General features: G+C 45.8%; 1 protein-coding gene across 1 annotated transcript; it reads left to right on the top strand.

Moving 5' to 3' along the window:
- The first annotated feature begins 591 nt into the window (after positions 1-591).
- Positions 592-14,214, top strand: LOC118727767 (zona pellucida binding protein). Its single transcript, XM_036453703.2, has 8 exons — positions 592-751; positions 2,863-2,943; positions 6,463-6,588; positions 8,620-8,769; positions 9,213-9,431; positions 9,757-9,833; positions 11,651-11,828; positions 14,029-14,214. Exons 1-8 carry the CDS (start codon positions 631-633, stop codon positions 14,121-14,123), a joined length of 1,047 nt encoding a protein of 348 aa, XP_036309596.1. The 5' UTR covers positions 592-630; the 3' UTR covers positions 14,124-14,214.
- The last annotated feature ends 447 nt before the right edge of the window (positions 14,215-14,661 follow it).

Below are 14,661 nucleotides of genomic sequence, written 5' to 3'. Positions count from 1 at the left end.
CTGGTGTCCGTTTCCTGAACTCGGCGGTAAAGGCCTGCCTCCAGGCCGCGTGTGGCACGGACATCCATTTTCTGTCAGGCTCCTCCTCTGTCCTTCCCCCTCGGCCTCCTCCGGGGAAGTCCTTGTTGCCACATCTCCAGCGCCATTGCATTAGTCCCCCAGTGACCCGCACACATCAGTGCAGCCCTAGTGCCCCGTCCCCAAGACCCGCCATCCTCCGGCCCGGCACTGACTCCCGGGGCTCCGGGCCTGTGCTTCCGGTCCCGGGGCTCCGGGCCTGTGCTTCCGGTGCGGCCCCAGGCAAAGGCCTTCCCTCGGCCCGCAATGCACGCAGGGAAGGCGGGGCAGCTGCCCGCGGCTGTTTCCTCAGCTCCGAACCGGCGAAGGTCGCTGGTGCTCCTGGTGCCACGGCGGCCTGGTGCCCAAGGCCCCTGCGCGCCCAGCAGACTGAGGCCACGCTGCCATGTTGGCCCGGCCCCGCCCCCACCCTACCGGAAGTGGCAACCAGTACTTCCGGCCCGCCATTGGCCATTGTTCTTGGGGCCGCCATTCCAGTTCGAAGGTGGGCGGGCGAGTGGGCGCGGGCTGGCCAACGACTGCCAGAGTCCACGGTCGGCAGGTGGCGTGTGGATGGAGGCCTGGGCCCCGGGCCTGGCGCGGCGGGGCCGGCGGCGGGCCTCGGGCGCCCCGCTCTCCAGGGCCGCCGTCGTCCTCCTGCTCTCGGCCTTCCTACTGCGGGCGCCCCCCACAGGTGAGCCTGGGCGTGGCTCCGGGCCGGCGTTTGTGTCACGTGACCGCCGAGGGCCAGGGGCAGGGCTTGCGGGGCGTGTGCAGGAAGGACCACCCAGCGCCCACGCCCTGTCCGCCATGGCCGTGTCCGTGTCCGCCATGGCCGTGTCCGTGTCCGCCATGGCCGTGTCCGTGTCCGTGGCCGGGCTGCGCCTCAGGGCCCTGTGTGCCCGCTGGGCTGGACCTGCCCGGCTTCGCTCCCCCAAAGCCCGGGTGCGGCTGTCCGCGGTCCTGCAGCGCCACCTGTCGGTGGGATCCATAAACACAGGGGACTCAGGGTTCCTGGGAACACTGGGCCCCGACACTTGCCATCCCGTTTCAGATTCTGTCCAAGATGCTGAGGAGCAGACAGGGGAGTCAGCCTGAACTGTTGCCATCTCACTAGGAAGCTTTGGCTGCGTTCTTTTGTGTTCAGGTTTCAGGCTTAAAAAAAAAAAAAAGTAAAAGGTATCTCCAAGCATGAGAGTGATTTGTTCAAAATGCTAATGATTGTCCCAATAAGGGAGAAGGTGAGAAGTGCCCCCCAAGGACATGCACAGGGACGCGCAGTGGCGGGGGCGGCATGAGAGGAGGAAGGGGGGACGGAGTGAGGATGATGGGCACCCCGGAGGCCAGGCACCAGGACCCTGGGGGCCACCCCCCAGGAAGGTGGGGACCAGCCAGTCACTCACTGTTCATTCCCCGGGGGAGCAGGCACTTCCCGCTGTGGCTTGCACAGATCTGGCCATGTCTTACTCCAGGGGTGACTGGGGGTGCGCCCCCTTTTAATCCACTAAGGCCGGACCAGAGTGGTCAGAGTGCAGTCAGCAGGCCATGTCACCCTCCACACTGTGGACAGTAGAGACAGATGTTGATGCAGCTTTTTATGGCGGACGCAACAGGCCGTTCAAGTCCTGTGACAGCTCCCTAAGTCCGGAATTGGGCCTCATTTTGCAGAAGAGAAGTCTGAAACTCCAAGAGTGTGAAGTGACTTTCCTAAGGCCACACAGTGGCTGTTAGGATTGAAACTCGGGTCCTCTGACGTTGAGAACCATACTCTTTTTTCCCCTTACGTCCTTTCTATTAAAGGTAACTTGGGAAATGCTTTATAGCATTTTTATACTGTCCCTCCCACTAGTTCTGTGCACACAATTATGTCCATCACATTTGCTCATTCAACAATGACTAGAGGATATCAGGATATGTTATATTTAACAATCATTATTTAATATTTACTAAGTGCAAAGTTCAGTACTTCATACTGATTCTTGATAAGTTGACATAAATACTGATCATACTAGCCATGCAGCTTGTGATCTAGTAAGGAAAATGCTACAGGTGCACACAGAATGGTAATACACGTGGAGCGGGTGTTATCAGAAGGGTGCCAATGATGTACTGTGGAAGGTTAGAAGGGACAGACAGAAGGTTTGGAGGAGGGGACAGGTGATCTGGGCCCTCAAGGATGCCAGAGTTGGACTTTACAAATGAGGAAAGTTTCTAAGTGGATTCAATAAAGCTGGGCGCAAGGTACAATAGGGGCAGCAGCGGACCGATTCATTTTATCAGCATGTAAGGGGAGAGGAGTTGAAACATGGATGCCAGGTGTCAGGGGACATTGGTTTATGGCTTGCCCCTTCAACCAAGATCAAGTATCCTCCTATATAGTGGAAGCCTAATATGCAAATCGACAAAACAGCAGAACAACCAGTAGTCGGGAGGCAGGGCTGGTGAGGGGGCGGCACCAGGCCAGACAAGGCAGGTGCCAGTGGGCAGAGGGAGGGGACAGCGATCAGGGTGGTGCAGCGGAGTGATGGGAGGAGGGGCCGCCCACTAGTAGGCCGGCGCTGTCCCCCATCAGCTGTCCCTCCCACAGAGGGAGGCCAGTCTGCAGCTTAGGCCCGCTCCCCACGTCGGACATCCTCCGAGGGCTCCTGGTCTGCGAAAGGGCACAGGCCAGGCTGGGGGACCCCCAGTGCACACACTCTGTGCACCCGGCCTCTAGGACTGTGATAATGTGCTATTTGAATATCTTGGAATTTCTCAGGAGGCATATTGTTGCTTATTTCTTTTTTTTTTCCTTTTTTTTGATAGTTGGATATTTGATTCGATTACCAAGAAGTTTTAGTTTGACCCAAGATTCACTGAAAATAGTGGGATCACCAAATTATCCAGGTATTAATAGATAGTATTCAGTAATTTTTAGAAAGTAATTAGCATTTGTTTAAATTTTATCATTCTTGTCCAGAAGGCTAATGTTCTTCCATGATCCTAGTCTCCTACGGCCCCTTCCTTCTAGGACGGCGGGGGATCACAGTTGTTTCCAGGGGTCAGATTCACCACGTCTAATTGTGTAACTGCTAACATGTGCAAAAAATAGTTATTTCTAACAGTTTTGTAATTAAAGTTTTCTATAGTGGTTTCTTGTTATTATATAGTAATTCCCATATTATTAAACGGATATAGTTCAAATATACGAAAGCTTTTACAAAGGAGATCTATATATCATAAAGATTTTGGATTCATAATATTTTGCAGTAGCCACATAAGGTAGAGCAAGTAAAAACTTTTTGTATATTTTCTTACTGAGGTGAAGTCACAGGCCTTAACCCCTCCCCCCTCCCTTAAAGCACACAGTGCAGTCATTTAGAGTATTACCACGTTTGTGCGACCATGAGCACTGTGTAATCTTACGTGTCATCGTTCCACAAGAAATGCCAGACCCACACGTGACCACATTCCAGCCCCTTTAAGCCACCAGCCTGCTTTCTGTCGCCATGGATTTGCCGGTTCTGGGCGTTGCATATAGTGGACTGGCGCACCGTATGACATTTTGTCTCCGGCTTTGTTCACAGTGTAGTGATTTCCAGGGCTGTTCGTCCTGTAGAATGTCTCGGGCCTTCATTCCTTTCTGTGGCTGAGTGGGATCCCACTTGTGAATACATCACTGGCAGTGCCCACCAGTGATGGGTATGTGGGCGGTTCCCACTCTCTGGCTGTGATGGGTACCCCAGACCAGAGTCCCTGTGAGGGCTGTGTGGAAGGGGCTGGCATGGTGGTTTGATCTGCCTTTCCTTCATGCTGATGCCATTGAACTTCTCAGTGCTGGCTGGCCATATGCATACCTTCTTTGGAGACATGCTTATGCAAGTTCTTTGCCCATTTTTAATTGGGTTGTATTTTTATTATTGAGTTGGAAAATTTTTTAATACATTTTGGATATTAGACTCTTATCAGATATTTGACTTGTAAATATTGTCTTCCATTCTGTGGATTGTGTTTTCATTTTTAAAATAGTAATAGTGTCCTTTAAAGCACACATCTTAAACTTTGATAAAATCTAATTTTTATTTTTAATTTGGTGTTGGTGCTTTAGATGTCATGTCTCCAAAACTTTATAATCAGCAGTCACAAAGTCTTTTATAAGAATTTTATAGTTTTTCCTATTATAATTAGGTCTTTAACCATTTTGAATTAATTTTGCATATGATGTGAGGATGTGGTCAACTTCTTTTTTTTTGCATGTGGATATCCACTTGTTCTAACGCCAGTTGTGGAAGACGGTTTTCATTCTTGATTGAATTGTCTCAATGCTTTGTCGAAAAGCAGTTTACCACAGATGTCTGCTTTGTTGTTTTTTTCTAAATTCTGTCCCATTTATCTATGTCTACTTTTAGGCCAGTACTACACTATCTCCATTACTCTTGCGTTATAGTAAGTTTCAAAATCATTAAAGCTGGTTCCTTCAAATTTGTTACTTTTAAGATTGTTTTGGCTATTCTGGATCCCTTGCAATATGATATTAGTTCTAGAATTAACCTGTCAGTTTATGCAAAAAATACCATTGGATTTTAATATGGGTTTCATTAAATATGTAGATCAACTTTGGGAGTATTACCACCTTAATAGGTGGTAAGTCTTCCAGTTCATTTTTCCATTTATTTAGGTCTTCTTTAATTTCCCTCAGTGATATTTTGTTGTCCATGTACAAGTCTTATACTTATTCTGTTAAATATATTCCTAATATTTTTTGATGCTATTGTAAATGGAATGATTTTCTTAATTTAGTTTTTGGGTTGGTCATTCTGATTGTAGAGATATACAGTTGAGTTTTGCAAACCGATGTTGCATCCTGTCACCTTGCTGAGTCACTAGCTTTATTTTTTTGGTGGTGGTGTGTGGGTGGAATTAATCTTTAGAGTTTTCTATATATATAAACACCACATCATTTGCAAATAGAGGTAGTTTTATTTCTTCTTTCCCAATCTGGATGTTTTTGTTTCAGTTGCTCCAGCTAAAAATTCCTCCAGTTCAATACTGAAGGTAGCAGGTGCCTTAATCTTCTCCCTAATCCTAGGGGAGAGCAGACAGAAATCGTTCAGTGCTGCCTACAGTGTTGGCAGTGAGCTCTTTGGAGATGCCCTTTATCAGATAGACTGGGCAAAGTTCCCTCTTCCTCCTGCGTTAACTGCTTAAAGGGTGCTGCACTTAGTCAAATAATTGTTTTGCATATATTGAGATGATAATAGAGTTTTGTCCTTTATTCTTTGATGTGATATGGTATTGAATGATTTTTGTATTTTGATCTAAACTTGCATTCCTGGGATAAAAAGCAATTGATAAAGATGTATAATTCCTTTTTATGTTGCTGGATCTGGTTGCTAACTTTTTAAGGATTTTATGTCTATATTCATGAGGGAAATGTATAGTTTTCTTGTGTAGTATTAGTCTGATGTTGATCTTAGGGTAACAGTGATTTATCAGGTGGGATGTGTTCCTTTCTATTCTATTTTTTGGAAGAGTTTGGGAGCTATTGTTAATTAATTCTGCTCTACTTTTTTTTTTTTTTATCTGGGGTTGGACTTTGTGGTATTTTTTTTTATTACTAATGCAAACACTTTGATTTAGGTCTCCTCAGACTTTCTATTTCATTTGGATTCAGATGAGAAATGAGCTAGTAATTTTATTGAGGATCACATGTATGTGATGAGTGGCTTCTCTCTTGCACAGCTGGAGAGGGGAGAGGGGAAGGGGGCAGTCAGAATGCTACAAGTGCTCAGCTCTTGGCAAGCGCGTTGGTTTTCTAGGGTTGGATTGAAGCACAGGGAGGTGTTGCCTCACAGATGTGGGGACTGGAAGTCCCATCACGCAGTCAGGGTTGGTTCTTCTGGGTGTCTTAACAACAAAAGATAAAGTACAGACATAGAATTATCTTAATACTGTGTAATTAAAATAACATTCTGAGAATAAAATAAACTAGTATATATGACCCCTTAATAAAAAGGCCAATGCATCATGCTCAGATTGAGATAAATACACTCAAATAATATATATTTTTATTGATTTTTTACAGAGAGGAAAGGAGAGAGATAGAGAGCTAGAAACGTCAATGAGAGAGAAACATCAACCAGCCGCCTCCTGCAACCCCCCCACCGGGGATGTGCCTGCAACCAAGATACATGCCCTTGACGGGAATTGAACCCGGGACCTTTCAGTCCGCAGGTCGATGCTCTACCACTGAGCCAAACCGGTTTCGGCAATATATGTGTATATTTTTAATGTTACCTGGAATGCCACGAAATTCAGTCCTTACTAGTAATAGCAATAACCAAACAAAACTTATGAAAACATGTAATCCAAACTGCAAATATGAAAGCACAGACGTTATTGGAGCGTTTTAACATTGTATTTCAGTGAAAGTGTATGTTATGGTCCATCAGAAGAGTCCACACGTGTTATGTGTGACCCAGAAGCTGCGGAACTCCGAGCTGATAGACCCCCTGTTCCAGTGGCACGGGCCCAAGGGCAAGATCGTCTCAGGTAGGCCTTGTCCCGCCGACACCGAGCAGCCGTGTCTGAGATGCTCTAAGAGCAAAGAACGTCCTATCTCGTGGACATGTATCTGTCTCCTCACTTATTTTCCTGCCATTTCCCTTTGGAGGTGTAACCCAGCAATGGGGACAGTGCCCGTCTCCTGAGTTTTAGATGCAGACACACCAGTTTGGGAAGTTCTCTAAGCATCTACTAGTATATATTTTTTGTAAAGTTCATAAAATCATTTTGGTTGCCTCAACCAGACTCATGTTAGTAGCATATATATGAAGAAGCAAATGTGATTCGGGTTTTTGTTAAAAATACAAATGAACACTTTGAGCCATATACTTATACATATGATTTTGCTTGTTATATACGGCCCCACAACATGGCAATTCAGGACTTTATTAGTAGTTACAGTTTTATACTTTTGAGTTTATATTTCCTTCTGACCAAAATCCTGACAATATGGATATTTGATTTTAACTTAAATATTGTAATTTTTTTAAATGACTAAATTTAACATTGAATATATTATATAAAAAACATGCTTTTAAGTATACTGCATGGTTTGGTAGTTGTTGGGTATTAATATATTACTTGTGCTTTTAAGAGAGTTACTTAGCTTTGGCATATATATCCAGAGGAAAAGGCGAACTCAAGATACATCTGAATGGTAGCCTTGCATTTTTCAAGTTTTTGAGAAACAAGATCTTATTCTCATGCAGGTACTTCTCCCCCGGGGCTGTTGGTATGACTGACTCATCCACATTTTCTTCATTCAACTTCTTATTTAGTGATTTTGAAATGCAGATCTTATTTTTATTCTAATGTTTCATTTGCTAAAAGCCAATTTATTTTTGCAGTGCAATTCAAACCTGCAGATGAGCTTAGCTCTGTTCTTTTCAGCCTTGAAAATTCAGATGAATGAATTTTCATCTTGAAGGTCTGTTCAGTGAAGCACTTAATCATTTTTGTACATCTCCGAGGAAGTTTTTCTTTATCGCTCTATTCCCCTTCCCTTCCTCCCTCCCTCCCTCCCTCCCTCCCTCCCTCCCTCCCTCCCTCCCCCCCTTCCCTTTTCTCCTTTCTTCCTTCACCTCATTAGTATGTGGATATGGTGCTCGCAGATGAAATGCACAGGTTTACTTTGTCCCCTTGGATGGAGGAAGGAGGAAATATGTCCATACAAAGACTTGCTAAGAAACATTCATGGGAAATGTTTGTTTTGTAGCATGTTTTAATATTTTATATGGTTGAATGATCTCAGCCGTACCTTGCTATGAAGCATCTGACATATACATGTGTGCATGAGATATGTGCAAACTGTGAAGCATGATAAGACAAACACATACGAGCCTGCTATGCAAGTCAGGATTTACAGCGTGAGCCTCTTAGGAAGTGGCTTTAGAGATGCCGTTGGTCTTCCCAGCCCCTCTATCAGGAAACACTGTCCTGGGCTTGTACAGCATTGCTTCTTAGCTTTCTCTCTGCCTCTTCCATATGCATACTAGTAAAGGCACATGTTCAAATACACACATGTATAAATATGTGTGTGTGTTTTGCAAGAGTATGTTTTCACATTCTCATTTTGAATTTGTACAAATAACAAACATGCTGTCTATCAGGTGCTGGCTGAGTTCTCTGCAGTTTGCACAGAGCTGACCCTTAGCTTTGCAGCAGCCCTTGCAGTAAGCCCGGCACTGTCTTCACTTCTCACATGGACACAGCTGCATGTGTGTGGATCTGAACAGGTGTCTGAGAATGCCCATCTGGCCCCTTTAGAAACTGATCCTTGTAGAATTTGTCTCTTGCCACTTGGGCGGCCACACGGCTGACACACTGAGGTTGGTGACATTCTGACACCAGGGTCACCCTGGCACCTGCCGTCAGTGAACACCTGATGCACCACGGTTATGCCCCCAACTCCTTCGGATGGTCCTGCGGGTAAATGGTGGCGCTTCACTTTGTCCGGAAAGCATGTGTTGTTTTATCTGAATTCATGTGATTAAGAAACGACTGCTCTGTCTCCCGCAGAGAACAGCAGCACACACATCACCACCACGGGGAGCCTCGTGTTCCAGGACTTTGAGGAGGGCATGACGGGGGCGTACACGTGCTTCCTGGAGTACAAGCCCTCCGTGGAGGAGGCGGTGAAGAACGTGCAGCTCAAGTTCATTGTGTACGGTACGCGTGCACCTCCCGCGCGTCAGCGTTCCTGTGCTCTCCGGCGTTAGCCGCTGTAGCATGTTCGTTCTAAGGGGACTGTGCTCCTCTGCTCTTTCAGTTCCAGAGGACCTGTTGGATGCCTCTGCTTCACAGATCCTTTGTGAGGCGGTCACGGGAGGCAGATCTGCTCTCTTCGGGGCTGTCTGTGCAGACAATCTATTCAGCCTTAAATTTCTAAGATGAAAGTAAAAATAGTTCCAGTCTTAAATGATGTTAGTCTTAAATGAGTTACTGTTTGTGAATGCCTACAATAGCATTTGTCAGTAATGTTTAGATAAATTGTTTATTTAGTTGATATATATATAATAGCTTTATTCTATGCAATGATTTCTCTTGAGTGGTTGCAATGTGTTGGGATTGCATAAGTAACTGTTGTGTGTTGCTCTGTTCATTTTTCACAGCATATCGTGAGCCTCACTTTTATTACCAGTTCACAGCTCGATACCATTCAGCTCCTTGCAATAGTATCTATAACATCTCTTTTGAGAATAAACTTCTACAGATTTTAAGCAAACTGGTTCATGAAATTAAGTGTGAAGTTTCCTTACAGAAGTCTGAATGCCATCATGTTAAAATGCAAAAAGCTGGTTTTCAAAATGAATTGTTTTTTAAATTTGCAGGTAAGAACATACAGTTCTCTAAAGAATACAACTTGAAGGCAGGAAGCCCATGTTAAGACCTGTGAATTACCGGAGTGGTTTTCAAATGTCAAAGTTTTAACCTGACTGTGTTCATGTTCTCTGCTCTTAGTTCTGAGAGCCCCCAAATAATATTCCTTTAATTTATGTGCTTAGTGAAAGTTGTACTCACATAACTGAAACCCTGCTATGGTATTTTACTTTAAAATGGGATTTAGTATAAAGAAGGTCTATTACGATATTTAGCTACAAGGTGGAAATATTATGATATATTAGGTCCATGATCAAATGTAATGTGTTTTCTCAGTTTCATGTATAGATACTGAAAAAGAATCCAAACCATGTGACGACCATACTTGTGACTATTCCAAAAGGCTATCTAAGGTATGTATGTGAGGCTGGAAATAAAATAAATGAGCATGCCCAGTGTGTGAGGTGTAAGTAAGCATCTTAGCCGCTCGTTAAACAAATCAGTCTCTCCCCCCACACAGGGAATTCAACAGTGACAACGCAACTTCATAAAATAAGAAATGCTAAGAGTTAAAGAGGCAACATTTTGATGGAACACTTTGAAATTTAACATTTTGAATAAATTAAGATGATTCCCATTTATTTGGCTTAGGATGAAAATTATGCTTTAACTCCCAGCAGCAATTTAATTTACTTGTTTCTTTTAAATTATACTTAATATATTGTCATGATCAACAAACTTATGGCGATATTTTCCTATCTAAGTATCCTAAATGACCATATATACTTTATAAAATTATTTTTAAATATTTGGAATGTTAAATTATTTAATAGTACGATTATTTAATAGTACGAAAACTTTCCAATTTAAGGTGTAGGCATTGCACTTGAAAAGGTGAGAATATTTCTCTTTAGTAATTTGTTTATTTTTTAAAGTATATGTTTTTATTGGGTATATTGGGGAGACATTGGCCTCAGGTGTACGGTTCTGTAATACGTCATCTATATATTATTGTCTGCTCACCCCAAGGTGAATCTCCCTCACCACCATTTACCTCCTCTCCCAACCCCTTTCAATCTATGTTCTGTCCTTATTCTTTTCTTAGAGGGAACAGAAGAAATAGGAATCTGATTTATATGGTCATTTTAATTCCCATCAGGTTTTGTGAGATCCTGTTTCATTGATATGTATTTATTTATCATTGGATGCAGTGTTAGGAAGCTCAGTGTTTTCTGAAACTTTCAATTCGAGTTTGGCAATTAAACATAGTTAATTAGGTACCATATTTCTATCTCTAATTAATTCTTAAGCACTTTCTTAAATAAAATTTATGTTTGACCAAATAAGTATCAACAAATTCACCTGAATTTATTAAAAGCTTAAGAAAACCACTTAAACTATAAAAAGATAATAATTGAATAATTGAATTAGAGTTGTATGTATGTATTGAAAGAAGTGCATGGAAAAGATGTTAATGATTACTTACAGGCATTTTTGTGGAAGGGTGTCTGAGGGGACCATTGGTGGTTACAGGGCAGCAAGAGGCCGCCCATCCATGCCCCTGACTAGGTGAGGGAAGCCAGCTGTGCGAACCGAGCAGAACCACTGGCTTGTAGAGGGTTTGACCCATGGCCACACCTCATGCTTCAGCAGGTGGAATTGTCAGTCATCGAGAAGCACATGCCTCTTGTTAATTTTATCAGCCAGTCCAGAATAATTATAGAAAAAAATGTAATCAGTGATAGGTCACAGTGATGCTGTGATGATCTTTAAATTTAATTTTTTTGGATCACAGAGATGGAAGTTGTGACCTGTTCAAAACTGATTTTTGTTGGTGGACAGCGAGGGGCTGCCTCAGACATACCCCCCTTAAAGACTTTCTCTCAGTGCCTTGGGTTGCTAGAGGGCATTTCCCAGAGGACAGTGATCTCACCGAGCAGTCGGCTTCGCTCACGGGCCAGCCACATGGCATTCACACCGCAGCGGCCAGATGTGCGGGGCTGCGCCCCGGGGCCCTGCGTGGTGTGCAGCCGGGCACTGCAAGTCGTTGAGTCTGCAGTTGCCATTCTCCAATTTCCACGTGTTATCTACATCCTATGAATGCAAAAAAAGGAAAGAAAAGAACCTCAAGAATGTGGGTTTCCCTGCTCATAATACATGGGCAGCCTTATGTATTCTAAATTACACTTACTTATGAAAACAATTTCTTCACGTTGTATTTCTATTTTAGGCTAAAAATCTCATAGAGAGATTTTTTAGTCAACAAGTAGAAGTTCTAGGCCGACGGGCAAGTCCGCTGCCTGAAATATACTACATTGAAGACACCCTGCAAATGGTGTGGATTAACCGCTGCTTTCCCGGGTACGGAATAAATCCCGTGAAGCATCCAAAATGCCCTGAGTGCTGCGGTAGGTCACGGACTGCGCTCCCCGCTTTGCCTTTATGCCTAAGTGACCGCCTCGCGTGCTTACCTGTGTGGTTGGTCTTGGCGTATGGGGAACAGTGTCTGAACAGACTGGAGTCTGAGGGTGCAGAGAGGAAAGCGGCGGGTTCCAGTGAGGGTTAGTGCAGCAGAGGGGGAGGCGTGCCAGGCAGTGGTCGGGGGTCGGGGGTCGGGGGATAGTATTACAGCCAGAGTTCTTCACCCAAAGGAGTCCCGGCACCTTCCCTTTAGAGCCCGCTGCTGACGGCGCCCTGTGTGTGGTCTGGATCAGGCACCGCCTGCCTCTTCTCCTTCCGGAAGAGTGTATGGCTGCTTCATTGCCAGTGTTTTCCGGCTTTGAATCCTGGCACCGGAGGCTCTGAGCGCCACCTGGCGCTGTGTGTTTTTGGGTTTGGGACGAATGGCCGGTGACGTACTCCCACCATCATAGTGGCACCCAGAGTAGCTCCTCCCATTTTCTCCCTCCTGTCCCTTCTCCACTGACAACTGAGGGCCTCATGGCTCTGCTCTCACAGAATATCCAATCACTGGGCCACACAGTGCGTAGCCTCTCAAGATGGGCTTTTTCCACTAATTTCCTTCCTTAAATAACAGTTTTAGTATCTTCCTCAATCCCACTCACAAGAAAACACAACACGTCAGGCTGTTCACTTGGAGAGAGAGCCACATTGGTGTCTGCGGCCTCCACATTGCGTGGTGCCATCACAGGAGCCGTCTCGGTGGCTTTGTCAGCTAGGAAAGCAGTCAGTATGGACAGCTGATGGCTGGGTGAGGTTCCCAGGCCCTCAGGAGACACTGATCCCACGCAGGGCCTCGGCCAGCATTTCCGCGCGCGCGCGCGCGCGCGCGTGTGTGTGTGTGTGTGTGTGTGTGAGAGAGAGAGAGAGAGAGAGAGAGGGGGGGAGGGGGGGGGGGGGGGGGAGGGGGGGAGGGAGAGAGAGGAAGCGGCCCTGGCACAGGCCTTTGGAAACATGACTTTGCAGCATTAGAGTTTTTCCACGTGTGGCCACCTTAAACACCCTGATTACTGCAGCAGATACATTCCAGCTAACTGTTTAACTAGTATTTTTTTTCCATCTGAAGTATTATTCCCCAAATAAAGTGTCTGTTAATATGTGAAGAACTCTGGAACCCAGAATGGAAAATTCTTTTTCTGAATAACAGTTTAAATATTTTGCAGTTTGAAAAAAATGTATGAAAAAGAAAGCTGTGAGGTTACGTAATAGAATCTGGCCCAGATCCAAACGATGGCCTGCGTTTTCGCCTCATGGTGCGGGACAGGTCCTCTCTGAGGCCAGGACCCCGGCCTCGGTGCACTGGGCCTTGCAAGCCCCGGTGACTGAGGTGCAGGGGCAGGGGGACGGCGAGGCCCGACCCGCCAGTCCGGCTGGGGCCTCTGCCCAGTGCGCGGGGTGGGCCTGAGTGTTTGGTGACACCGGATGCTTTTCGGTCTAAGTCCTTGGTTTTTCTACCTTCTTTACTTTCTCTTATGCAGAGTAACTGTGGTAACACCTTCACTGTGTGATATATGTTGTTCTTACGTTGGGGATGACCAAACTCAGTTAAGTTAGGCTTAAAGTAATTTTTTTTCAAAATTACACATTGAGCAATTGATAGAAATAGACTTGAATTGAGATACTGTTAGGAATACGGTCCATGTCCTTCCATATTGGCTGTCTTGAACCGCTAAGTCATGGCTGTTGTGGGCAACGCCAATCACAGTGGTCCACCCACCGTCTGAACCCCCGTAGCTTCTGCTGTAACTGACAGGACAGCCCAGTCAGCCTTTAAGCTCAGCATCATGTGATCAGAAAAACGATTGAGGCTCCCAGTCCTATTCTCAGCCAAGACCAGGGTAAAAGGCTAAGGCTTTCCACGTGTGGCCAGCTTTACGGGAACAACAGCAGAGGGGGCTGCGGACTGAGGAGGCGAGGAGGGCTGTGTGACGGGCCTGGGCTGCAGCTTGTCCCCGTGGAAACGTCCTGGCGATGGCTGTGCAGCAGGGAGGTGCTTACCCCTGCTGGCCTCACACTGAGTGTGGCTAGACGCACCTCTGATGTTGGTGCCTTTACCACCATTAGAAGGAAAAATTTACGTACAGGAAGCTCCTTAGGGAGCGGTGGGCTGTGTGTGAGGGACACGCGCTCACCCTGTTCTCTCCGCAGTGGTCTGCAGCCCCGGCTACTACAACCCCAGCGACGGCACGCACTGCCTGCACTGCAACAGCAGCCTGCTCTTCGGGGCCACGACCTGCCTGTAGGCCTCCCCGCGCCGCGGGATGTCACGCGGACGTGTAGTTTTGAAATATTAACCCATAATAAATCATATTATGCCAAATTAAATGTATCAGGTTTTACCAGAGAACCGTGTCCTCGTCTCACTTGCAGCAGCCGTGTCCCGTGTTTGTGAGCGGAGCATCCCGGACCCGTGCTCACTCCTGTGAGTGCAGGACACCCCCGGGTCACCGCTCCCCACAAACCGCATCAGGCTGGCAGAGCACCCGCCGACCGCCTCGGGCCCAGACCCCCCCTCCCCCCACACCTCATTCCCTTCCTGCAGAGATGGGATTTGATTGCTGTTAGTTTGACCTTCCGCAGTTCAAAGTCCCTCTTTTAAAAGGCTTAGTCTTATTATTGCAGTGTTTAGCCTCTTTATAAGGTCTAGTGCCAACAGCACAATGGGTGGCAGTCTTTATGTTTTTATTTTAAAGTCCTTTAAATTGCCTTCTTGACATTTTAGAGTGGAGTAATCATTGTGTGGCCTAAATGAAGGTGTGAACTTCCACAGCGAGGTGACAA

Source organism: Pipistrellus kuhlii, unplaced genomic scaffold, assembly GCF_014108245.1.
Source record: "Pipistrellus kuhlii isolate mPipKuh1 unplaced genomic scaffold, mPipKuh1.p scaffold_m20_p_26, whole genome shotgun sequence".
Classification (NCBI taxonomy): Eukaryota; Metazoa; Chordata; class Mammalia; order Chiroptera; family Vespertilionidae; genus Pipistrellus; species Pipistrellus kuhlii.
The sequence above is the reverse complement of the archived record's forward strand: the minus strand, read 5'-3'. Positions and strand labels throughout refer to the sequence as shown.